The 26030-nt window shown below is 40.5% G+C and overlaps 1 protein-coding gene across 9 annotated transcripts in view; it reads right to left on the bottom strand.

Annotated features, from left to right (window-relative positions):
- The window catches only part of CHD9 (chromodomain helicase DNA binding protein 9), a 185573-nt gene that overhangs the window by 115091 nt on the left and 44452 nt on the right, over positions 1 to 26030 (bottom strand). For all 9 annotated transcript variants that reach the window (XM_067550971.1, XM_067551008.1, XM_067551017.1 and 6 more), the window contains one exon: positions 4738 to 5075. In XM_067550971.1, coding sequence (XP_067407072.1) covers positions 4738 to 5075 — 338 coding nt within the window. The remainder of the gene's footprint in view (positions 1 to 4737; positions 5076 to 26030) is intronic.

The following is a 26030-nucleotide window of genomic DNA, read 5'->3' as shown; positions in this document are numbered from 1 at the left end:
TTTGGGGAGAAGTCTCCAGTGCATCCCATATTAGATGTCATACCTCTCCTCAAAGGAGATAAATTGTTCTTTTTCTTTGTTTCTTCACAGTATAAGGGTTTATTTAGTGTGCTTGCATTTTAGAGGGGTGAGGACCATGTCACAGAAGACATATTTTTTGGTCTCCTCATTTTCCTCCAAATAATAATGAAGTTTGAAATCCCAGTAAGAGAAATTTAATGAGTATCAATTTTCTCTCCCGATCTTTGGAAGATCTCGATATATCAGGGAAATCTTTATTCCTATGAGAAAACCAAAACTTTTCATTATATTCCAGGCTTCTTTTTCCAAACTCTGCACCTATCCCTCCAAACCTATCACGTGACAGTGTAGTACTTAATCCAGTGAATAGTCAGTCCTATTAATCTTGATTCTTATTATTATTATTCAGCTGGAATTTTCAAAAGGGGGCTTATGTGAGTTAGTGCCCAGCTCCCACTGGACTTTCCTATAACTCCCTTCGGCCACTCTGCAAATCCCAGCCTTTTGTTTATATTGCAGTAATGCCCATAATGTGCTCAGCACTGTACAAAAACAAGGGAAAACACAGCCTGCCCTGAACATGGGGCAGTTTATGAGCCTGAGTTGGTTTTAATGGAATATGATTTTTTTTTAAAATGTGAATGTTTTGCCAACAAATATAACTCTTGTGATTCTTAATTGTCCCTATGTTGTTTTGGTAAACTTTTCAAGAAAGATTTTGTTAATTAGAACATTTTTTAGAAAATTAATACAAAGTGACAAACAGATAATATCAACCCGAGGTTATTCTTCACTCTCCAGCCTTACTTTTCAACTAACAAATTTAAATTACATTAGAAACAGGATTGTGGTCCCCTAATTAATTTTTTTTAGGAAAATATTTTAAGAATAGTCATTTTATTAGTTCTATGCTACGATAATGCTATGCTAATGGTAACATCTATTTTTGCTATGATAATGGTAACAACTGTTCCACTGCTGGCAACGGATCTAGGAGGATCTATATTATGAATCCATATAGTTTAGGGAATTATTATTTACTTAAAAATTTACTGTGTTTAAAATTGCCAAGTAAGATATTTGCCAAACGTTTTTCTCATATCACTATTTTATTTTATATATTATAAGATACTATGTTAAAAGAAGGCAATTGTGGTTGCAAAATTAAGCACTTGAATGTTAGGAAAAAGCCCTATTTACAGTTGCCAGTGCAAATCTATAAATACTATTACATGTAACCTACAATCCCTCATCACTGATCATCAGCAGGGCTTGACCTCTAAACCTTCATCGTTGCAGCATACAATGCTACCATTTTAGTTATTAGACATTAATTGACAGCAGGAGAAAGTTATCACTGAGGGGAACTGCCAGTCAGCCAATATACTGCATCTGGGAAGGAGTGGGTGGGGAGCCTACTGGGGGCAGGTTCTCTCTTTGCAGGAGTTGAGGGTGCTCCTGCCCCACGTGGCACTACTGGCAGGCATATGCTGGATGCAGGGCTGGGGAACCTAACCAAGCTATCTTCTCTGCCCACCACCCATGCTGCTGCAGCTGCTCCAGCAACTCCCAGGTGTTCCCAGTGCAGAATGTGCTTCTGCTACAGTAGCAGCAGAAGAAACCCAGCCTTGAAATTTGTGTGTTCAGTTAGTTGGGAGAGCTGCCAACATTTTCTTGAATGATACAAGTGAAAGAAAAGAAATGATGATTTTTAACATTTTATAGCTCAGGAAAATCAACATGGAATTTCATGAGATAAAGAAATGTCACTTCTGTAGCCTGAGGGCTATCCCCCTGCCAAATACCAAAAGCCATCTGGAAACAACAGAGGTATGAGAACTTCTCAAAGTAAAGACCACAAACAATTTTGTAAAAAGAATAATGGAAAGAGTTAGACAAACTAAATATAGGAGTCACTACCAGCTCCCCCTATAATAAAGACAAGATTAAAAAAACTAGTTAATTTGGTGTCCAACTTTAAAGTAGTCTCATTTTCTGAAAGTACTTAAGCAACCACAATCTGAACATTTAGCTCCTTGAAGATGTCCCAAGTTGGACACACAACCACCATTGGACACTTCAGAATTGTTTTTGTCATGAGCATGCACGTGCACACACCCCCCCCCCCCCCCCCCGCGCACACTAACTAAAATGGTAGCAGCAGCAATCATTACTGTTAAGACTGTTCAAAAATTTCCATTCTAGCCTTGTTTTCAGGTGCTCAAAGATTTGAAAATGTCAACATTTGAGCTAAATTTTCCCGGCTTGGTCTCTGCCTGATAAGTGCATTTTTATTGATGTTTTCAGCAGAAAATGTTTAAATAATTTCTGATTAGAAGGAGAATGAAAAATGATATTATTTATGGTCCTGATCCTACAAACATATACATGCTTAATATTAAGCATGTGCACAGTTTCACTGAAGTGAATGGGACTTCCCATCTCCTTCAAGTTAAGCATATGTGTCACCATTTGCAGGATTGGGGCCTAAATTAATATGCAATACCTGTAGATGCATTTTATGCGTCTTGTTGACAGTTCACTGTCACATCTTTATGGCTCTTGTTTGTAAAAAGCAGGCATGACATTCAGATAGAAATTTCTGCATTCTTATTTCCCTGCTCAACACATACCTCGCACAGTTTATAATCATGTTAATTCACAAGCTCATAATTTCAAAACAAGGACATGCACCATTAGGGCTGAAATTTTACAACTACTGTAAACATATCTATGCAAAACAAGATAAACTATGGATACAGTTTCAGTTTTAATTCTGAATGTTTTTACTTTATTTTAACTCAATGTTTTAGCTTCACATTAAGCTAGTCTTCATGCAACAGTAACTTTCATTTGTATAATTCCTTTCACCCAGAAGGATCAGAAAGTGCATTACAAGCAAATTATAGAGAGATCACTCCATCCACCAGTAAAACACAGCCATCTCTGGAGTACAACACAGCCCTTTAACAGCGCATGGTAACACTACATAACAGATTAACATAGGAAACTACATCCATAAAAGAATTAAACTATTTGGGGGTGCAATTAAATAAAAATACTGAGGCTAACAGACTCAATGATAAAGAGAAAGTTTCAAAACTGTAAAGCCTAGTTAAATTACTTTTTCATTTTTAAATGCCAAATTACTAAAAACCTACTGAAGTAAATGGGAGTCTTCCTAGTGACTTCAATATACTGGGCCCAAAATGACCACATTAAATGTATTATATTTCTGACTACAACACTACTATATATTTGAATTTTAGTAAAACATATGACATTGTCATGAAATCTTACTTGAAAATGAACTCATATAAGCATGGACAAGAACAATGTCATGTGAACTGAAAACTGACTAGAGAACTGTGTAAACAAAGGGAAACTACAACTTATTTATTTTGTTTTTTGTACATTAATAACAAGGATTAGTTTTAGATAAGGTCTTATTAAATAATGATCCAAAAGGGGGAGTAAACAGCATGCTAATGACATTCACAGATATTAAACTGGAAGAAGTTGCTAATACTAGTGGAAAGAGATCTACAAATAGCTACCAAGAGATTAGAAATAAGGTGAAAACACAACAGAAGGTGATTCAACTTGGAAAGCTCTGTTCATACAGCCTGAAAAAATGATCCAACACACAAGTTATTATACAGTTGGGAGAAACCTGGAAAGCAGTGATGTCAAAAGAGACAAGGGGTAATAATGGGCGGCAAAAAGGAAGGGAATTATTCAGTGCAAGAAATACAAGGAAGAAATTAAGCCCAACAAAATTTAGGTTGAAAAAAATCATGAAAAGTTTCATCAGAACGTTATTCATCATGCTGGGGAGTAGCTTCCCAAGGTAAATGATCAGTACCTTATTATTTGGAATATTTAAGAACTAGATGGCACAAAATTCCAGAAAATGTACAACAGGGATTAACTTTACATTATCAGGGAGATTAACTAGATGACCTAAAAGGACATTTCCGTATCTATCATATGAGCATATAACAACAAATTCAAGCACAGATAAAGATCATGATTTAATATCACTATTCTTACAAAAAAGAACATATTTTTAAAAGATCACAAGTCGCGGCCACGACTTCTGTTTTAAGCTTTGTTTGAAAGTTAATACCTCAAATTATACATTGTCTTTTAAGACCACAACAGAAAATTGGGTCAGTACTAAATCAGAGGGAGGAGTGCCACCTACTGAATCCCTAGAAGCACATTCTACAACACCTTAAGGGTCCCATGGAGTTTTCCCATCAAAGTACTGACCCACAGTGACCCTACTAAGCTTGCAAAATTTCAAGGGATGACAGAACAAGTTTGCATGGATGCAGAATACACAGTAATTTAAAAAATAAATAAATAAAAATGTGATTTCAAGTTCTCTGTTATGTACTCGACTCTTGTCAACACCACAGTTTCTCAGCCATCTGCATTAATGTTCATTTGCTAATATATTAATTAGACTTCCAATTTCTCTATATATAGTATCATGGATCTCGTATCAAAAGAAATAATGAGATTGATAAAAAATAGCATTTATGATACCTCAAATAAAATTTAAAAACTCAAACCAAAAAACAACTTAGTAAACAAAAACAGATGAGTTTAAGATAGTTAGAAGAATATCTATGATTAATAAAGCCATTTCTGTTTCAATCAAATGTTTGCAATTTGAGGGGAGTTAAAAGGAAATTTTAATCTACTTACCCAATTTTTGTTTTGTCTTTAATTTTGGATGAGGAACCAGTTTTAGTTTTTTTGCTCTCCTTGTCCTTCGGTTTAGATTTAATTTTTCTACCTTTCTTTTCCTCTTTTCCTTCAGCCGAAACACTGGGGAAGTTTTCAGGGCTCATTACTCGTGGAATGTTTCTCTCCCCTCTCTCTTTCGCTTTTGCAATTGCCTCTGATATTATGCGATTAGCCTTCTCCTGCTTACTTTCCGATTCTACTTTTTTCTTCTGTTTCTTTTCAGACATTGCCCTCACCTGGGTATTCTGCAATTTAGTATATGTCCCTGAACCATCAGTCTTCTTGGAGGATGGAGGCTGGAAAAATAAAAACATTATTTTAATTAGATAAGTATTTTTTTTAAATAAATTTGCAAATATTTTTCACTGAGTTCCACAGCAAAGTCGAGAATGCATATAAATGCAATAAACAAGGAAAACGATTCTGTTGTACTCCACGATGGCGTGGGTTCCAGAATAAAGTACACCAATTGTTGCATTTCAACTGGTTCTACATACAGAAAACATCAATGAGAAACAGATTTTCTAAAGTTCTTACAACCTTCATTACCACCTCTGTAATTAGATGCACTAGTTCTTAGCCTCTGAAAATGTTTTGTGGATCTGGAAGAGATTTTCCCTAGCTATTTGCCTCACAGAATTTGAAAGAGTAGGGAACAAATAAAGATATAGCATTCAATATACTGCTGAAAGTAGTAGCAAAACAGGAATCATCCTACAGTTAAATATAAAATCAACAGCACTATTTTACTACCAACAAGAACAGATATTTAAACAAATCACAGCTTTCAAAAAGAACAAATACAGATTACGTCGTTTTCTACATCAGTAAAGTGGTTAGAAGCATATAATTAATTTATCTAAAATTACACAATGATACTTGAAGGAGTTAACTTTCACTTTTTTTCTTTGTCACTGTTATATCTATGCAGAATTGTTTATGCTAGAACTAGGAATTCTACATTCAAATTAGCAGTCTATTTGAAATCAGCTAAAAGGCATGTTGTTTAACCTTAAGGAACGGAAAGAATTTCCTATTCAAACAGACAAAAAATAGCAGATAACAGTTCTGTTATGTTCTCACCCATAAATGTGCCTCTCACTACAGCATGGGGAAAAGCCACCAGGAATTTCCAAACACATTTTCAGGCCAAATCCAGTGCGCTTCACTGAATACATTTTCTATACGTGCCTCATCAAAGGCTTAATAGCAGTGCTGCAGCACTGGGAAGGAGACAGGGTTTAGAATTGCTCACTAAAATGCCACCTTAAGGCCTACAGGCTATAACAAATAACCAAGATCCGAGAAAACAGCAACAAGCTCAAGATGGCGATGCAGCACGACTCCCGCAGCAGCAGCCAGTAATAAGGAAGGTTATTCAATCCCATTAGCCTTTTAGCCCAAAGAACCCCTCCTCCTCCCACTCATTCAGGCTTTCACTTACCCTTCCTCTTGGCCTCTTCACTGAAGACATTTTTGGCGTCAGACAAAGGCTTGCCCTCTGCTTTTTCACCACCCCAGGCAGTGCTCAAGAGAAAAGCATTGAAAGAAGATTGCTAAATGGCCTATTTAGCAAGCTGCAGCCAAGATATGCACAACCCTCCACAAATATACATTGTGATTTATCAACATATTTCTTCCTTGACAAGTATACATCCACTGTTCATTCTACTCAGGTATGACAAAGATTGTCAACCTCCCCTAAAGAGCAGAATTTCAACAACAGCTGTAAGCAGATAGCCAGATTCCAACAAAGCACAGAAAGAAATGAATGCACAAAGCATCAAAATGCATCAGCATGAATATTAGAGATGTCGTTAAAAATACTGACTCCTTTTGCGGAAGTAGGCCAGCAGATGGTGCTACCAGTTATTATTCCACTAGACTCTGCAATTTAACCCCCAATGGACTGCTCTTCCCTACATGTGGTACAGTGGTTAACTCTTACTCTTCCACCTCCTGCAGGAATGTAAAGATTGTATTTTACACAGGTAGAAACAATCTTGAAAATGGTCACTTCTCATGTTCTAGACTCTGATGCAATTTTACATTTCTGTCAACTATATTTAAAATAACCAAAATCTTTAAGTCTGGAGAACAAAATATTCTATAGAGCTCAACATCAAGACACAATGTAACAAATTTAGCAGAGGGTAAGATAGGCAAAGTAGACTGTACAATAAGCCTTATTTTAGACATTCAGAGTAAGTATTTATTAGAGATTTCATACAGAACAGATCACTAGAACACAAAATGGAAGCATTCTTTTTCTTGCTGCTGTTTCTTTTTTTCCCCCCCCATGAAGAAATGTACAATATTTTGAACTGGAGAACCTTCACAGTTAAATGAAACATATGCTATAGTGAGCTTCTGTTTATTGAAAGGTTCATGGAATATTTTACATTTTGATTTTAGCATACAAGTTTAAAATACACACTAAGGCATCTTGTATCTTTCTAATAGTTAGCCTCATTATTTCAGCCAAACTAGGCGAGCAGGTACATTGATATTTTTAAAGGTTATTTAAAAATATAGAACATAATAATTGCTCCCTGTCCGCTGGCAATTCTGTTCCTTTCACAATCATCTTCCCTCTCCAAAAAAATCAAAATCAGATCAGGCAGGGTTGTCCTTTTTCCCCAACACTATTTATCATGAAATCAATCTATGACAACACATTTCATGTGAGTTTTTCATCTAATTTTCACTATAACGTTACAATGACTTTGAGCTTTTAAGACTTTACATTGCTTAGAACTTCACTTTTATTAATAGTATAATTTAATTCACAGTTAGGTTATTTACTTCACAATTAACTTCCCCGTCTGTTGAAAATACAAGTGATATAGACATCATAATTAAGTTACTGCTTTTTGTCAACATTATTTTAGTTTAAATTAAAATGTCTCTGCATGTTTGCTGTTTAAATTTAATACCTTCCCTTGAGTCTTAAATTATTTAGGTGTTCTAAATAAATAAAATTACAAAGAGCTTGTGCGTTATATTGTAATATATACAGTAATACAAATTACAATAATAAAGTTATTTTACAAATTAGTAAAATAATTGTACAAAATGTTTTTCAGTCTATTTTAAATTTTCTAGGCACAAAATTCTGGCTACTGGGTTCTCAGTAAAATTGTAGGACCTGATCTAACAGCTAACTGAAGTTGATGCAGTCGATGGCAGTCTTTCTACTGACTTCTATGTGTATTTGACCAGGGAGTGTTTCTTGCATCCCAGGCTTATACACAACACTACACAAGCAGCAAGCTTAGTAGCTAGAGAAAAGAGGGTACACTTCATTGTTCTATCTACAATAACATCTCTAACCAATCTGGAGCAGGCATTATGAGAATGAAGGAAAACACCAGCCAGCTCTCCTCAGCTAAATAAAGAGCACAATAAACCAGAACATAAAACCTTCATTGAGAATCATCACTCTGACAAATGCTAAACCCAAAAGAGATGAAAACTGAAGTATATTGTCTTGGGGGAGAGGGGAAGTGGTCGTGACAACATCAACAACTCAGCTTTGCTCCCCAAAATAAAGTTTCCATGAACTTTGCAACCAAATTTAAAAATAAAATAAACTCAAAACCAAAACTAGTTTTATTTACTAATCATAATGTGCATTTACTCTTCTGTAATTTAAATACTGCAACTTTTAACTACTTTTAAGTCAATGGACATAATACATAGAACCTGAAAAATATATCTAGCACCTATAAGCCTATGTGACAAGCCAAAAATATACTTTCCCCCTCTTGTGGCTGATGATGGCACTCTAGATGGTGATACCCCTTTGTCCAAGGTTTAAAAAGCTACTCCTTTACTTTCCAGTGGTCAGAGAAAGATTTCTCTAGCAAACAAGTACAGGAGAGTGGATGTATTTAGAATTTAAGGTTTATTTGAAAAATACCTTTCTAGCTCTATGGTTGCAAAAATAATCTTCCAAATTTAACTGATTATAAACCAAAGCAGTGTTGTCTTCTTGAGTCTGCAAAAAAAACAGCTCCAGGTTATCTGTGGCTGCTAATAGCTTTGCCAAGCGAAGCAGTGTGAAATTAACAAGGCTCTAGTCAGTTCCCCTGCTGCTATTCAAGATCCTGTGGGCAGCAAGGAAATTGTAAAGAATCATGTCAATTTCATACTGCTGGGCCTGCTTGGGAAAGCTACTAGCAGCAGCAGGCACAGCCAATGTAACTATTCACAGGGCAGAAGGTACAAACAAACAAGGTTAAGGGTGGAGCGAAACAGCAGAGGAAACTTCCTTTCCTATGACCCATCTCACAACCTATCAGAGGAGCAGCATGGTGGATATCAGGCCTCTGCAGTGGCCAAGAAGCTCTGGCATTGTCCCCCAGCTGTTCAACTTTACATCAGTTATGACATAAATGACATGTATGACTCCAAACTAACAGGAAAGCAACCAACTCGTGTACAGTTCACAGACAGAACTTTGAAGCAAACCTCTTCTTTCCCAATAGTTGGGAGTGCTACAGTGGCAGGCTGTCTCATCAAGGCACTGCTCCTAGCCCACACTAGTGGTAGGTGTCTGATCATTTTTTTAAAGTCTTTGTGATACAGCAACCCCTAGGCAAAGAGAAACCCCTTGTTTGCAAACAGCTGTCAGCTCAGACTGGACAAATTCACCATACCAAATATATCTTTGGATATATTTATCCATAAAGAACAACATGTAAGGTATCTACAGAAAGGTTGTAACTTGTCAAAATTCATAATCATTGTAAGATGTATGTACAGGTAATATATAAATAAAATAATATTTAAGTAACAATATATTTAATTGAAAGTATGCTTTATAGAGTTGGGGTAAAAAATTGGTTATCAGTGATAATATATATCGGTGATGGCCTATTCAGGCAGGAAAGAGTTTTCACATTGTCCTGTTTAGCTGGTGATGCAATGCAAGGCTCAATTGTTTAATCTTGCTCAATCCCAAATCTTTCAATGGAAAACCATCAGACAACTGCAAACAATCAAAAACTCTTGAAGATAAAAAAAGGAATGTTAAAAGGCTGGTTTTTATCCATAGATAGGGCAAACTCCTATGAGTGTTTCAGTATAACAGAGGAAGGAGAAAGACCTTTCACTGGAGAAGACATCTCAGAGCAATGTGCTCTCAAGAAAAATTAGATCTTGGTTGCTGTGAAGCCAGCCAGATCTCTCTCTGGTATCTAGTTAAATCTTTCTTCTTCCTTAAATAAACCTAAGTTTGTTTTATTATAAGTGCTCACAAGTGCTGTATGGTTTACACGAGTGGTGGTTTAAGGGAAATCTAGTAAACCGGGGTACACTACTCCTTTTGGCGCATAGGATCTGGGATTTCTGAATAGCCAGTGTCAGGGGCTGGATATCACAGGGGAATGATTTAAAGGGACTCAGGGACTGGGATGTACTTACTGTTAACTTGTAAGCCAAAGATATGGTGGGCATAGCCCAGAGAAGAGTGGTTGAAAGGCTGGTAGAGTTAGGGAACTGACACCCATCCTGGCACAAGCAAGACTCCCTCAGATGGTAATAAGGTGACTCTCAGTCCTGGATATCTCTGAGAACTGTCACATTTCCCCTTGACAAATGTAGTGACCAAGTGCAAATGTAATCATTTCCTTTTGATAGTAACACCCTGCCTGAATTGGGTCTGGGCCATTAACCATCCTAAAATTTGAGCTCCCAATATTATCCCTTCAATACTAAAAATCTACTTTAAAACAGTTAAAATTATCCTGGAGATGGAAGGCAGACACACATTGCCAACTTTTTTGTCCATGGATTCTACGATCAACCCCTATGCAAGAACAACGTAATTGTAATCTTGGTATTTGCTAATTTTGAAAATAAAAATGTTTATGAAGTGCAAAGTAATACCACAATCTTGCAAACACACATGTATCTAACTTTAAACAGGGGAGCAGTGCAAATGCATTCTATAAATTGGAAGGCATCATAAAACAAGAACAGTAAGAACTGCTCTAAGGCCCAAATTCTGGCCCCACCACATAATCTGCACTGGGGAGTTCATGTGGGCTTGGGGATGGAGGAATTTCCCCTACCACTCAAAGATCCAGCCATGGAAGAGGAAGTGTTCAATGGTCACTATTCTGAATTCATAGCCTGAATAGCTTCCACACTGTCCCCCCACTATGTGGGGAGGAACAGCTAGTGGAATTATGTAGCAGTGAATCCCTTATCCAAACCCCAAATCTAGCCTGCACAACACCACACACAATCCCATGGTGAAGTGGGTGTGAGTGTGCAGTTCCCTGAACATACCCCCAAATCCTGCTCTACCTGCTCCCAAAACAGAACTACACTACAAAAGCTCCTTCCATGACATTCAGGGATAGGCATGATTTTCACTTGAAGACATTTGAGCTGTTATCTTTTATCTAAGGCTTTCACTGCATTAGAGAATTTACAGCAGTGCAGCTACATCAATGCAACTGCACCGCTGTAAGCTCTCTAATGTAGCTGCTCTAAGTTGACCGGAGAGAGCTCTCCTGTCAATTTAATGAATCCATGCCCAATGACTGACAGTAGTTATGTCGGCAGGAAAAGCTCTCCCAATGACACAGCACTGTTCACCCTGGCACTTAGGTCAGTGTAAATGGACGTTACTTATTGTAACTGGAGGTTCTTCAAGATGTGTGGTCCCTCTCTGGATTGTGAATGTGGGTGCGCATGTGCACCATGCGCCACAACTGTTTGTAGCCGTGTTAATCAACCCGCATACACGTCGTGCATCAGTCACGTGGTGTATCTGAGGTCTTATGAGGCTGTGTAGGCAGAGGCCTCTCCAGGTCCCTCTTACCGACAGGTACAGAGCCTGTAGCAGAGGGCAAGGAGGGCAGAACTGGAATCCAGATAGGGACCACACATCTCGAAGAATCTCCAGTTACAGTAAGAAATCTCCATTTCTTCTTTGAGTGCTGGTCCCTATGTCAATTCCAAATATGGATTATGTGGTGAGCACTACTCAGCACGGAGGTGGGAGTGAAGGCTTGACAGAAGTCTGTAGGACTGAGTGGCCAACTGCTGCATCCACTGCTGCCGATGGGGCTATGGCGTAGTGAGCGGTGAAAGTGTGAGTAGAGGGCATGTGGCCGCTTTACAAATGTCCTCCCATGGAACATCTATGAGACGGGCAGACGTGGTCGCTTGTGCCCGTGTGAAATGAACAGTGATGCCAGGCGGCGGAGAGACTTGAGAAAGGGAGTAACTCTCCTTGATGCAGCAAAAGATCCACTTGGAGAGATGTTGAGAGGAAAGGGCACGCCCCTGCAACGTTCTGCAATGGTGATGAAAAACTTGGGTGAAGTCCGAAAATTGCGCTGTTGGTAGAAAGCCAACGCGCGACGGATATTGAGGGAATGCAGAGTCTGCTCTCTCTGTGAGGTGTGCGGTTTGGGATAGAAGGTTGGGAGGTGAATGCTTTGGTTGAGATGAAACTTAGGTAGGAGATTACCTTAGGCAGGAACTTGGGATAGAGTTGTAAGAACAGTGTCCTTAAGGAAGGCTGTGAAGGGCGGGTCAGCCATCAGACACAGCTAACTAACCGATGGGTGACAAGATAGGCTTCGCCAACATCAGAGACAATGCTGGTGTTTGTCACGCATGGAGAAGGAGCGCGGACATGACACAGTTTTTAAAGCCGTCTTGTTGGGGCATAATCCCTCTAAGTGGGTGGGACAGCCCGCACAAGGTAAAAACAATTGCTACAAAATTCCTAATTTAACATCTGCTAACTTCTAACTATTAAAAACTGTTAAAACTGTTGTAAACTATATACAAAAACGCTAAAATACTATCAATAAGGAGGGAAGAAGAGTGTTCTGACTCTGGCTATGTGGCAGTAAGAGGAAACTGGAGAGGCACGGACCCACACAGCCTCATAAGACCTTGGATGCACCACACGGCCGATGTACAAGGTGCACACAGGTCGATGAACACAGCTACAAATGGTTCCAGCTGTGGCACATGGCTCGCATGCACACCCACGTTTGGAATCCACAGAGGGACCAGCACTCAAAGAACTTATGTCACTCAAAGGTTGGCTTGTTCACACCCCCAAGCAACATAAGTTATACTGACATAACTGGTAGTGTAGACATAGGAATTACACCACACTGAGGTTGTCTGCGTGTGTGTAACTTCGAGATTTAATATATCCATCTCCTGATTAACCAACACCTTACAGACACTTCAAGTACTGGCAATGAGTCTTCTGGCTACTGACCTTGTGAATTGTGTGTTGAGGTTTTAATTGTGTAAATGTCCCCATACTAAATACACTTCACTTATGTATTAACATGTCCAAGTACCAACCTTATTTATTATGATCGGATCCATTCTAAAAGGAAAGAAAACTATGGGGTTACAGATTTGCTCGTCAATGTCTTATAATTCCTTCCAACAGTACTGGAAGGAAATAATATACATTTTAGAGAAGGGACTGTTAGGGAATTTTATATGAGAATGTAACAAAACATTTTTTACATTGCAATCAACAGAATAATCTTAATCTCTTTATGATCCACTACTGGTGAAGAAACTAAAAATCTTTGGGGTCAACCAACAAATGTAATGAAGTGTGGCTTTTTTTAAATATTCCCCATTATTAGTATTACACATAGTAATTCAGGTTAAGTTTCACTTCCAGTTCCAAATTCTCACAGCAGGATAGTAATAGATTTTCTTAATGGAACATATATTTAATTCAACAATATGAATTGTAAAATTTTATTCAGAAATTAAATTTTGAAAAATTCATAACCTAAAGTTATGTAAATGGCTTTTGAATTCTGCTAAGATCTGAACAGTTGATGGTTTTAATAATTAAAACATTGATTTACAAATAAATATAGCTTTTACACTGAATTTGGTACCTTCTTTTTGCTAACTAGAAGAATACACTCTATCTAAATATTTATTTAAACAGTTATATAGCTTAACATATGTAGGCCCTTCCCATCATGGGGGACCATTTAACCTGGCCAAGGATGTTTTGATTAGGCCTCTCTATGCACTGTGTATTGGCTCCAAAGGACTACAATTACTTCCAGTTCAATCATAAGGGCTATGCTCTGAAAGGACTACACATCAGATGATGCAGTGTTTGGCGCCCTCTGGAACACTTTGGACTTGGCTCTGATATCCTGTATCTGGGCAGAAGTAGAAAGTCAGGAGATCCTACAGGGACTGCACTCATGCTCTGGGAGGCTAGAGGGTGAGGAAGCGGATAAAGATGAAGTAACTGAAAAAGAGGATCTGGAGCTTCATGAGAAGGGCAGGCTAGACCTGGAGCCAGCTGTGCTACTTTACCGTGTTTAGAGGTCTGGCAGGATAGGAACTAGTAGCAATTGTTTGTGTTTCGATCTACAGATTTGGAAGACTCTGCTGCCCGGACCATGCTGCTGAGATCACATAACCTGTATTGAGGCCACGCTGCACCTGCTAGCATCAAGCTCCAGGACATTTATTCCTTCTTAACAGCCAGCCACTGAAAGCTGCAGCTGGAAAGTACTGATTATACTGGCAGATCCTGAGCTGCACCCAGGCAACTATGGAAAGTGTGAGTACCCCAGAGATTATCCTCCTTGTTTGGGGGAGACTTTGGTGATCTGGTGTGAAAGTCCTTATGCTAGGGACAGTATCTCAGTGCAGGCCACCTGAGGTAAAGAGCAGGAGCTTGTAAGAAAAGCAACTGCCTGAATAGACACGGTAGCTGTTTCATGTTTCATTATTACTAGCTACCAATGTGTCAATTTTAATCCACTCTACATAAAAATGTCTCTCTCCTATTATCTGGGCTCTCTCCGCTATTTCTTCTACTGCTTCCCTTGAACTTCCGTTCATCAAGTGTGCCATCACAAGAAAGTGATTGGGATTTTAAAATTAGGGGGGAGCACATGCTCTGGGATGGAACTGTATAATATTAATGGTGAATGTTCTTGTGTAAGTTTAAGTTTTGTTTTTACATAAGCACTACGTCCTACAGCACAGACGTAAGTTTACCTTAATGTATATAAGTTGCCACCATTAGCTGAACCTGTTGCAATGCCATCTATTGATTTGCTGCAGTCATTACATAGGTACTTTATTTTATTCTATTGCACTGGCATCATATTTTGCTAAATTACTTCTAAGTAAAGCTGTTTATGGCTCCAACTTGAGTGTTTAATGCTTCCTTAGAGCAATGAATATAGTTTGCCCTTATCTTCTAGGGCTACTGCATGATTTAGGTCAGAGTTGTTCCTGGAAGTTACCAAGGTACCCTAAAAGAGGTATACAATGCTTATCCAGGCACAGGCACCACAAACTGTCCTCCTTCCGAAAAGCAGAGAGCTACTGCAAATGAGTGGACTGATAGAAAATTCTCAGCTATCCAAAACGACCATTAGGACATTCCCAGGATCTCCATTATCTTCAAGAATATCGGGCACCCAGGAAAGAGCTGAGAACTTGTCTGATCACATGTGAACTGAGAGGGAAGACTTGTGTTACACTTTTATTCAGTTTCTTAATGTTTTACTTCTTAAATTATGTTAGAAAATGATGAATGACCTTTCTTATTTACTAAATGATACTCTTTTACATGTAATTTGTGTCAAGCTACAACTGGATGGAAATTGGACAAATTAAAAATGCATAAAAACAGCATTTTTAAACAGTTTTTTATTAGTTCAATAAAAATACTTAAATGTTCTGGATACTTTTTTATGCAAGTTTATCAAAACAGGTTTTGCATTTAAAACTAACTGATTTATTAAACAAAGGAAGTATTATCTGTAGTTACTGAATTGAACTGATTGTTTCTAGTCATCATGTCCTTCAAGATTTTAGGACAAGTAGATCTCAGTTCTTATTCACAGATTGGAAAAGACTTTTTTCAGCTCCCAAATGGTTTCTCAACTTTGAATGAACTAGTCATTGAACTGAACTAGCTGACGAAAATACCTCTCTACAGTTGCAGAAGAACCTACTGCTGTCAAAAGCTGGTTTACTACTTCACTTAACTGGTAAAAGTCACTGGCTAAACACTTGCTGGTTTGACATAAAACTTGCACAGCAAACAAGAACTTTTTTTTAATTGTAAAAAATGTATTTAAATTTAAAATATCTGATTCTAATAAGAATAATTTAAATAATTCTATACTCTCTGATGTAAGTCATGATTCCATGATATGAAAATGCAAGTCACTATCCACCATACATAGCAGTTGGCCTAAAGTAGTTGAAATTATTTTCATTCCTTATCCTATGTTCATCTTTACATGCAATCCATTGAATAAAAACACAAAACAAAAACAATTATATCAACATGGACAGGGAAAGCAAGCAAATGCTATATTTCTAAGCTATACTTGATTGCCACAAATTTCTTGGCTCTAAAGTACAATATGGCTTATGCAATGAGACAATTTGTATATTTCATACTTGAAAACTCATTGCTGTTTCACCCCTCAAGATATTATTGCACGCTAACATACAAATGATCAAACTGTGCTGCTTGATTTTTATTCAATAGTTTGTTTATAGTCTTCTTCAAAGAAAACAATCTAACTGCATCAAAAACAAAAGAGCAGTAAAGTTTTAAGCACCAACATTTCTCCAATACCTTGTTTTGACAAAGTGGCTAAAATATTTATGCCACTTAGTATCTCTGCATTTTAATATCTTTGTTCTGAAGCTCATCCTCAGTAGGTTCCACTCTGCCTTCTGACCTTTATTTATCTGACCTCCATCTTGTTTGCACATTGAAGTCTCACTAATTTGATCTAATGACTTAGAGACCCATGGCAATTTACTACATTTTGTATATTAGGTGTGTGAACAAACACCAAAAACATTGGTAATACATTGCACAGTGTCCTTTGCTCACTTATGACAAGTGCAATTTAGTTTTATTATAATATTTCAATAGCAGACTAATTTTTTTTAACAAATAATGAAGCAATAAAATATATCACTATATTTTTCTGATATTAAATTATTGCTGAAGTACTGAGACTGCCTTTTCTATGTGCAAATTCAGCCTGCATATTATAATGGCTTTGTTCTAAATAAATTGTGCCCTTCTGGACACACTTAAGTGTCTGCCATCTTCTTTTCTATTTCAGAAAGTCTTGTACCCACATCTTCAAACTTGGGACTATACACTATCTTTACTCACTGCCAATGAGAGTTCCATATGTGGTTAATATTTTTATTTGTATTTCTCCAGAGCTTGCCTCAAGACTCTGGGCAAATTTCAAAAATGAATTTATAATACTTGGGTGGTAGTAAATAGCTCTAAATGTATCAGTTTCAGCTATTACAGCTTACAGTGTCAACATTCTAAGGCCCTGATCCTGCAAAAAAGTAAATGATGCCTAACAAATTGTATTAACTCAAGGATAAAGACTCAAGACTTCTGTAAATTAACGTTTCCTACTAAACTCAAACAAAAGACTACAACTCCTCTTACAGGCAGACGTTAATCCCAGGATATTAAAGAGACAAAGTGAGTGAGGTAACAGTTTTTATCGGACCGACTTCCGTTGGTGAAAGAGACAAGCTGTCGAGATTACACAGAGCTCTCTCTCAGGTTTGATATGAGAAGAAGAGCTCTGTGTAAGTTCCAAAATACGAAGAAGAGCTCTATTTAAGCTCGAAAGCTTGTGTCTTTCACCAACAGAAGTTGGTCCAATAAAAAGTTTTTACCTCACCCGCTTTGTTTCTCTAAAGACAAAGATTAATTTAGAAGGCCAATCTGGAAAGGAACGAGCTCTGTTACCATTAGGTGTTTGAGTCAAAAGGAAGTCAAGCATTCCAGAAGCACCGAGATCAAGCAGCAAAGCAAAGGCCAAAACAGAACTCAGTGCCGCCATTTGCTTCCAAGGCTAGAATACTAGCAACACCCTACAATCCAAATATTAACCAATGAAAGTTATTTGCTGAACAATTATAAATTCTTACAAGTATCACCCAAAACAAAGAAGAATTCAGATTTAAAAAATAATATAAAGTTAAATGAATAAAGGACCCTCTGCTTTACAAATGAATGAATGAATGAATGAATGAAGAGCAAGGGAAAAGATGTTTAAGTGGAAAAGTTCCAGAGGGGTAACCGTGTTAGTCTGTATACAGCAAAAACAACAAGAGTCCTGCATCTGACGAAGTGGGTTGCAGCCCACGAAAGTTTATGCCCGCAGAAATTTGTTAGTCTTTAAGGTGCTACAGGACTCTCGTTGTTTTTAAGGGGAAAAGCATCACATGGAACATATTGATCCTTCCAAAGCTTCCCTTAGTCACCAGATATTTCTGCTGCAATGCTTTTTAAACACTTGATCATTTCAACAGCATAGAACACCTGTTGCTAATCTACTGGAATTCTGTTAGCAGTTTCAGTGCAATACAAAATACATTTAGTACAAACTACATCAATGAATGAAATACTAGAGATTTACATGAACACAAGTCAGGAAATTCAAATTTAGGATTCTGAAAACAACATGTTGTCTCCCAATTGTGTATATCAATTACAGCGTTCACCGGTGTTAATCTGAATGCCTAAATTCAGACATGTCTAATCATGTTTATTTCCAGGCACTGATATCCAGATACACACAAATTGACTCACACACAGTTGGATAACTTGGCACAAAAGGCAAAATTTAATCAAGTAGGCACAAGGGGATCTACATACATGCAGACAAATAGGAGTAAACGTATTATCTGTGCATGCAAGTGGGCCTCACCTTAAAATTTGGACATTTAATACAAAACTGGAAAATATCAATTTTGTGCACATACCATATTCTATTTTTAAGCTTATAATTTGCCTTTCAATTATTTATTCAACTCCTGACAAAGCACAAACTTTTCACAGAGGATAAAAACGCAAGGTTTCATCTTTTAAAACAAATACATTTTATCAAAGGATAATTATTCAAACAATTATTTTAAAATGTAAAAAACATGTTCGCCCCTTCCCCCCAGACTCAGATAACTCAAAGTAGGTGAATGTTTTCTCCAAAAATGTTCAACAATAAATAACTGTAAACTCCACTTTGGACTCCAAAAAAGTGAGAGAAATTTCAAACTAAAGGATATTTTGTTCAAAATGTTGTGTATATAAAAACAGACTTAGAATGAAAATATCTGCAACTTTAACAAAAATCTCCAGTCATTCCTCAATGTGCCTGAACTCTATACAATCTTGTTGCTAAGAAAAACACCACACCAGAATTGTTTTCCTGTGATTAGGAAGAAGTTCAGTGAATTGAGATATTTAGTTTCCCATTGATTTAAATAAGGAAAGCATTATTTTGAATTATCTTTCCAGGTAAATTTCAACATGTATTTAAAAATCTTTGGAGATTTACTTTTGTTTTAATAATTTTATTTACTTTTAAACACATGGAATTTAGGATTTATACAGAAAGACAGTCCCCTAGTCACTGAAATGGCACAAAAAAGCATTTGCAGTTTGTTTGGGACAAGAAGGGGGAGGAAACACATTGCATCATGGGAGGATGACAAGCTTCCCAACAGCCTCTGCGGCTAGTTGCACTGTGGGATAGCTACCCACAGTGCACTCCTTTGAACGTCAACCCCAAGCGTAGCAAGTAGGGACGCAAGAGCCCGATGCAAGGAGCGTGGTGTGATCGTGCTGCTGCGACTTCTACAATTCGGCAGGTGAAAGTCGATTTAAATTGACTTCACTCTGCTGTGTAGACATACCCATTGTAAAAGTAGAGTAAGGAACTTAAGAAAGGAGGGAAGAGAAAGGGGAACAGAGGAAGAGGGAAACAGGCCTGCCACTTGCTCCCAATCATATGGAAGGCAAGTAGCAGTCCGTCTGGCCACACACTCTGTCCCCCCAAAGTGCAACAGGTTTGGGCAGAGAGTTGGGGCCAATTTAGAGAAGTATGGGGTTACTAGTGTAGGAGGTTTATAGGGCATGTTGTGGGTCCTCCACCAATCTGGATGATTTCTCGCATCCATTCTTGGTGTTTTACCCATCACTGATTTAATACACAAAGGGTTTCTTTTAGGGAGGGGAAGGGGAGAACACCTTATTTTAAAATATTTTCAGGATTATATGGAAAACTGCACAAAAGACCTAAGGATTTGTAATTTGGCAGCTGCTGGGCAGGTTATGTGCATATTCTGGTGAATCACAGTGTAATAGACCTTGAATATCAAAATTTTGGATATTCAAAAAAAGACTACCCATCCCTGAACAAGCTCTCTTTTGTGCAGGTGTGTTATTGGACTTCTTGGAAGGAAAAGGGAGAGTGGGATGAAGAAGAGAAAGCCCACCCTATGCATGCAGTGGAGGAGAATAAATATAAACTAGCTCTTATTTTTCATCTTCAAACCTCAGAGCATTTTAAAAAAGAAAGGTAAGCCTCACTACCCCCATTTTATAAGTGGGGAAACGGCCACACAGAGGTGAAGAGACTCGCTCAAGATCTCAAAGGAGGCTAGTAGCAAAATTGGGACTATAACCCACCTCCTCATGAGTCCCAATCTAGTGATCTAATCCACTAAACCAACATTTTCCAATACCAGCAGAGTTTCCCTCCTCCCTGACAGAATACCACGTTTCACCTAATATTCCCCTTTCCCCACATGAGAGGCAACAGGCCTTTATCATAGGAGGGTATTGGTTCTCCTCCACTGGAGTTCCCCCATTTTCTCTTGTTACTAAAATCCTATTCCTTTCTATACCTAGTGACCTTAGTGGTAAAAGAGTAAAGACTGTAAAGAGGAATTTCTTAATTACAGCTGTTGACCCCCCCGCCCCTCCCTAAAAGCATCCCACCACCGCAAAAACTAAATAAAACAAATTCCGCCATCCCATTTACTTCACTCTACAATGTACATCCCAACCAAACAGAGCCTTTGCTTCCTAGTGTCAACACATGTGGATTCCAAGTTATGGCCTGGCTCACAGTCATGGAAGGGACTAAACTATACTACCAATTCTGTCTCCCCTTTACGTTTGCCCCTATTGTCTGTATTGATAAATTGCCCCTATTGTCTGTATTGATAAATTGCTCCTAGCTGTATGTAGTTGTAGAGAAATACAACTACATACAGCTAGGAGCAAATTCTCCTGCTGTACCAATGCATCCAAAGATAAGTACCCAAGTACAATGCAAAACAAACAGGAGCTTGCCTCCCTCCTTGCAACTGTTTGTGCGCAAAGAGCAGCTGGGGCAGGCCTATAGAAGTGACACTTACTGCACAGAACCACTACCTTAAATGAACTCAGTCACACCTGACAAAATATTTTACTGACAAAAATTAGTTTTTACTTCTTTTTACTTACAGTACAGCTGCAGAACACCAGAGCTATGAGTGAGAGCAAAACTCTGTTTGATGAAGTACTTTATAAACAATACTGTTTATTAACTTCCACCTATAAAAATCCACTGAAGGCAACTGGAGTGCACAGGAATCATTACAGCACAATTTGGCCTGTGAAATCTTTAGGACAGGTAATGATACTTGAGAATCAAAGAACCTAGATTGAAATTCAGACCTCAGGCTGAGCTTGCATCATCTGCAGTTAGAAAATCAACCATATCCATCTGACCAGGAATCAGAGAGACAAAGAAGTTGTGAATAGGGTTGTATTTAAAAAAAAAAAAAAAAAAAAAACAGTTTTAGAGGATGGAATCATTCCTTAAAGTGAACCAGTTATTTAGGAATGCAAAACATCCAAGAAGAGTGATATACAGCTGAGGCAATCTCACCCAAAACCAGACAGTAAGCATGTTTGAATGTTAGTATCCACTATTTCTTCGTACATGTGTTTGTACAACTTGCGTCAGAGAATAATAAAAGTTAAAAACGTAGGGTCTGGTCTGGCAGATTGACTGATTCTCTCTTTTTTGCCCATAGAATACAACAGACATGAAAAAACAGGGTTACTTACCAGTAAACGTTGTTCTTCGAGATGTGCTGCTCATATCCATTCCAATATAGGTGAGTGCGCACCCCGTGCACTGGTTCCTGGAACTTTTTTCCCCTTAGCAAGCCCTGTAGGACCAGCTCAGGCACCTCCTGGAGTGCCGCGCTCATGCCGCGGTATATGAGGTGCCGCTGGCCCTGCGGGCCCTCAGTCCCTTCTTTCTGCCGACTTCAACAGCCGGGACAGAGGGTGGGTGTGGAATGGATATGAGCAACACATCTCGAAGAACAACAGTTACAGTTTCTACTACTTGGGAGCGGCATCGGCGTGGCAAGCGGTCGCGCCGGTTAGGCGGTCTACATCTGTCCCGACCCCTCCTGGGATGGGCGGGTCTGGGAGGCGGCCTAGGGGCAGGTTAGGGCTGGCGTTGGGCTTCCAGCCGAGACGGACACCTCGAGGCCTGTGGTGTGTATAGCCCTAATGATTTCAATGTAGCCCTTGAGTCTTTTAGGGCGTGCAGTTTGTCATCAGTCTTTTCAGAAAAGAGACCAGCGACATCGAAAGGCAGGTCCTGGATGGACTACTGGACCTCTTGAGACAGTCCGGATGACTGTAGCCAGGAACAGCGCCGCATCACAATGCCCAAAGCCATGGCCCTGCTAGAGGCGTCTGCTGCATCGCTGGCCATTTGTAAGACTGCCCCTGCCACCGCAGCGCCTTCATCTATGACCGTGGTGAAGTCCGCTACTTGGTGCTGTGGCAATCCCTGCACGAACCTCCGTAAGGAGGACCAGAGGTTCAAATTGTAATGGCCGAGGAGCGCCTGGTGATCCTCAGCTGCAGGGCCCCCATAGAATAGACCTTGCTTCCGAAAAGATCTACTTTCTTATTATCTTTATTTTTGGGGATATTGCCCTGGGCCCCCTGCCTGTCTTGTTGGTTGGCGGCATCAACCACGGGAGTCCCCGGAGCAGGGTGGTTGTATAAAAATTCAAACCTCTCCGCAGGAACATAGTATTTCTTCTCGGCGTCCTTAGACATAGGGGCAACCGAGGCAGGGATTTGCCAGAGGGCCTTAGCCAGCTTCAAAACCTTGTCGTGTACTGGCAGGGCGACTCTGGATGGCCCTGCCACACCTGAGAGGGGATCGTCATCCTCCTCAGAGAGCTCCTTAAGCTCCAGATTTAAATTACTGGCCACCCTCTTAAGCAGTTCCTGGTGTGCCTTGAAGTCTGGCAGGGGTGCCCTATGGTCCCTGGCAGCCGCACTGTCAGGGGAAGACGTGGAGGGACCCTCCTGAGGGTCCGATTCCTCCTCCGAGGAATGACCCTTGTCCGGCTGGTTTGGAGGGGGGTTGCTGGTTGGGCCACTGAGGAGTGGACCGAGACTGTACCCTGGACCGTCTGGGACCCCCAAAGCCCCCAGTACGGCCACTGCCAAGGACCTTGTGGCCACGCTAGTGCCAGCAACAGTGCTGACTGGGGAGCCTCCTGATGGTGGGCACGGGACCCCAAGCCGCTGGATCGGTGCCCACGATGCTTATGGCTCCGGCCAGCCCTCGTCAACGACCTGCTCCGAGATGACGAGGATCATCGGTGCTGACGCCTGCGGTGCTAGCAGGGGGGCGAGCGGCTGGAGAAGGTGAAATAGGATCTCCACCTTGGCGCCGAGGTCTTGCGATGGCGCTTGCCCCCTGGAGATTGGGAGTGGTGCCGGCCGTGATGTCTCCGCGCTGGCTCCGACTCCGAGGACCTTGACCGGTGGCACGGTTCCGGAGGCGCCGTCGGTGCCGAGTCTTTCAGTCCCAGGATCCTCGCCAGACTATGGCCCGGGGATTGGGACCGGTGTCATTGCCGGGAATCGCTCTGGGGATCTGGACCAGCGTTGCTTGGTCATGTCGTCGGGCACCAGTGTCTGCGCCGGGCTGCGTGCTGGGGATCTGGACCGGTGCCGAGCATGTCAGGTCTCGTCAGGCACCAGGATCCACATGCCAGGGACTGGGACCGGTGCCAAGCATGTCTAGTCTCATCGGGCGCCGGGGATCCACGTCGGGCTGCGTGCCGGGGATCGAGACCGGAGCCACACTGGACTCGGTGCTGGGGTGTGAGGTTCCTCCACATGTGAGCCTCTAGACTGCCCTTGGTGCTGCGGTGTCAAGGAGCTCGACGACTCAGTCGGAGCTGGGAGGGGAGCCCGCACGCTCTACCCTCCGCAACTGTCTGGGGGGAGACCTGGATGCCTGTCTCGATCACCCACCGGGGCCACCTAGCGCGGGTTTACCCCAAGACACCAGTCCCTGCGCCCTCAGCCGAGGGGGGGACGGAGGCGTGGGCATGCCCATGAGGGCGCGTGCTGCAGTGAACACCTCCGGTGTCGACAGCCCTTGCAGGGGTGCTCTTCTCCCCCCCCCCAGGAGTCAGGGGAGGCTCCCTGCACGGAGATGCCGGTGCCGGAGTACTCTTCTTTTTCGGCACCAAAGGTTGCTGATGGGATGACTCCGGTGCCGGTGGGGTGCTCCGCACCGAGGAGACGCTCGGTTCTGTAGGGGATCGCGCTGGTTCGGAGTCTGGCCAGAGCGCAGACTCCATCAGGATGGCCTTCAAGCGCGCGTCTCTCTCCTTCTGGGTCCGCAGCTTGAAGGCCTTGCTTGAGGGTCGCTCATTGGAAATGCCTTGCCGCAAGCGGCACAGGATTTGAAACCGGTTGAGCCAGGCATGGCCCAACCTTAAGCCCCTGAGGGCTATCTATCTAATCTAACTATCTAAAACGTAATTACTATTCAAACTTAAGTACTATACTTAACTAATAAACAACTGTAGATCAACGGGGAAGCTACTTGCTGTTAAAAAGAGGCAAACGTTCCAGCAACCATCAACGGGCGGAAAGAAGGAACTGAGGACCGGCGGCACCTGATATACCACGGCATTAGCACGGCACTCCAGGGGGCGCCTTGACCACACAATAAGGGGAAAAAAGTTCCGGGAACCAGTGCACAGGGCGCGCACTCACCTATATTGGAATGGATATGAGCAATCACCCAAAGTAGAACTACCTATGTTGAGGACTTCATAATGAATAAACGTTTATGAAGAATTACCTAACATTCAACAAAATGCACACAAACAGTGGGATGTCTATGGCCCAGACCCCTTCTTAGCTGGAGACCTGTCCCAGGAAAGCTTTTTTTTATGTTAATTATAGATATTACAGGTGCCTTTGAACTAACAAAGGCAGGTATGGTAGCCTTTTTCCTTATATTCCTTAACATCAACTGTCACAGCCAAAATTTCACAATAATTTGAATTTCAGCAATCTCGCATAAGAGAGTGCAGATTACTGCCTTCATGAACACATAACATAGCCTTTCTACATAATAGAGTGGGAAAGGAAAGCAAATGAGTTTAAAACAAAACTTCTATTTACCCCATGCTCAAAACAAATATTAAACATGCACTACACTTAAAAGCAGCATGCAAAGTACACTGCTTTTTCCATTTAAATGAACAGAAAAACATCTTCAACTTAATTTCATCCAAGATGACAGTCTGCCATGAACTGAACTGAAAGCCATCCATAAGAAGAGCAATGAAACGTCCATGGGTACTAAGTAATTTTAAGCATTTTAAAAATATTTCTATCAAAACTACCTTTGTTTAGGACATTAGAGTTTTCTTAATTTAAACATACACACCCCAAGGAACATGAGACTCCTCCGCCCCTCACCCACCCCTGCTTCTCTATCACAGAGTCTGGTGTCTGGGAGGTGGGCCACAGGGCCTAAAGAAAAGAATTGAGGATCAGGAAAATTTAGCAGAATCCAGCAAAAAGGGACTGGTCTGGAACTAGAAGTGGCAGCCCTAGGGATGACAGTGTCAATAAAAGAGGGGGTCACCACACCAAGACCTGTTGTAAAGCCTCATGAAGGTTTGAGAATTTTGGACTGCAGGAAAAACCCATGGGAGGCAGAGGTGTCCAAGGGCCCCAGGGACAATAACAGGTATCAAAAAAAAGATGGTGAGGGGCTCAAAGTGGATTCAAGGGCGGGATCAACAGAAATGTGTTCAGGGGCATGCCTTGGAAGCCAAAGTAGAAGGGCTCAGCATAAATTAATCTCTATGCTGCACTAATAAGGCAGTCTGGACTGAGTCAGGCTGATAACATAAGCAGCAAGACAAGATCCAGTGTGATCAAAGGTGCTTTTCATCATGTTGGCTGTGGAATCCTATGGATCAATGGGTATTGCTACCGCTACCAACGCATGCAAGATAACAGGATAGCTAAAGAGACAGCAGTAGATTGCCTAAAATCTTATTGGCAGACA

The sequence above is a fragment of the Emydura macquarii genome, unplaced genomic scaffold (assembly GCF_026122565.2).
Source record: "Emydura macquarii macquarii isolate MOO-44397 ecotype Brisbane River unplaced genomic scaffold, CSIRO-AGI_Emac_v2 contig_295, whole genome shotgun sequence".
In the NCBI taxonomy this organism is placed as follows: Eukaryota; Metazoa; Chordata; order Testudines; family Chelidae; genus Emydura; species Emydura macquarii.
This window is presented reverse-complemented; position numbering and strand designations above follow the sequence as displayed.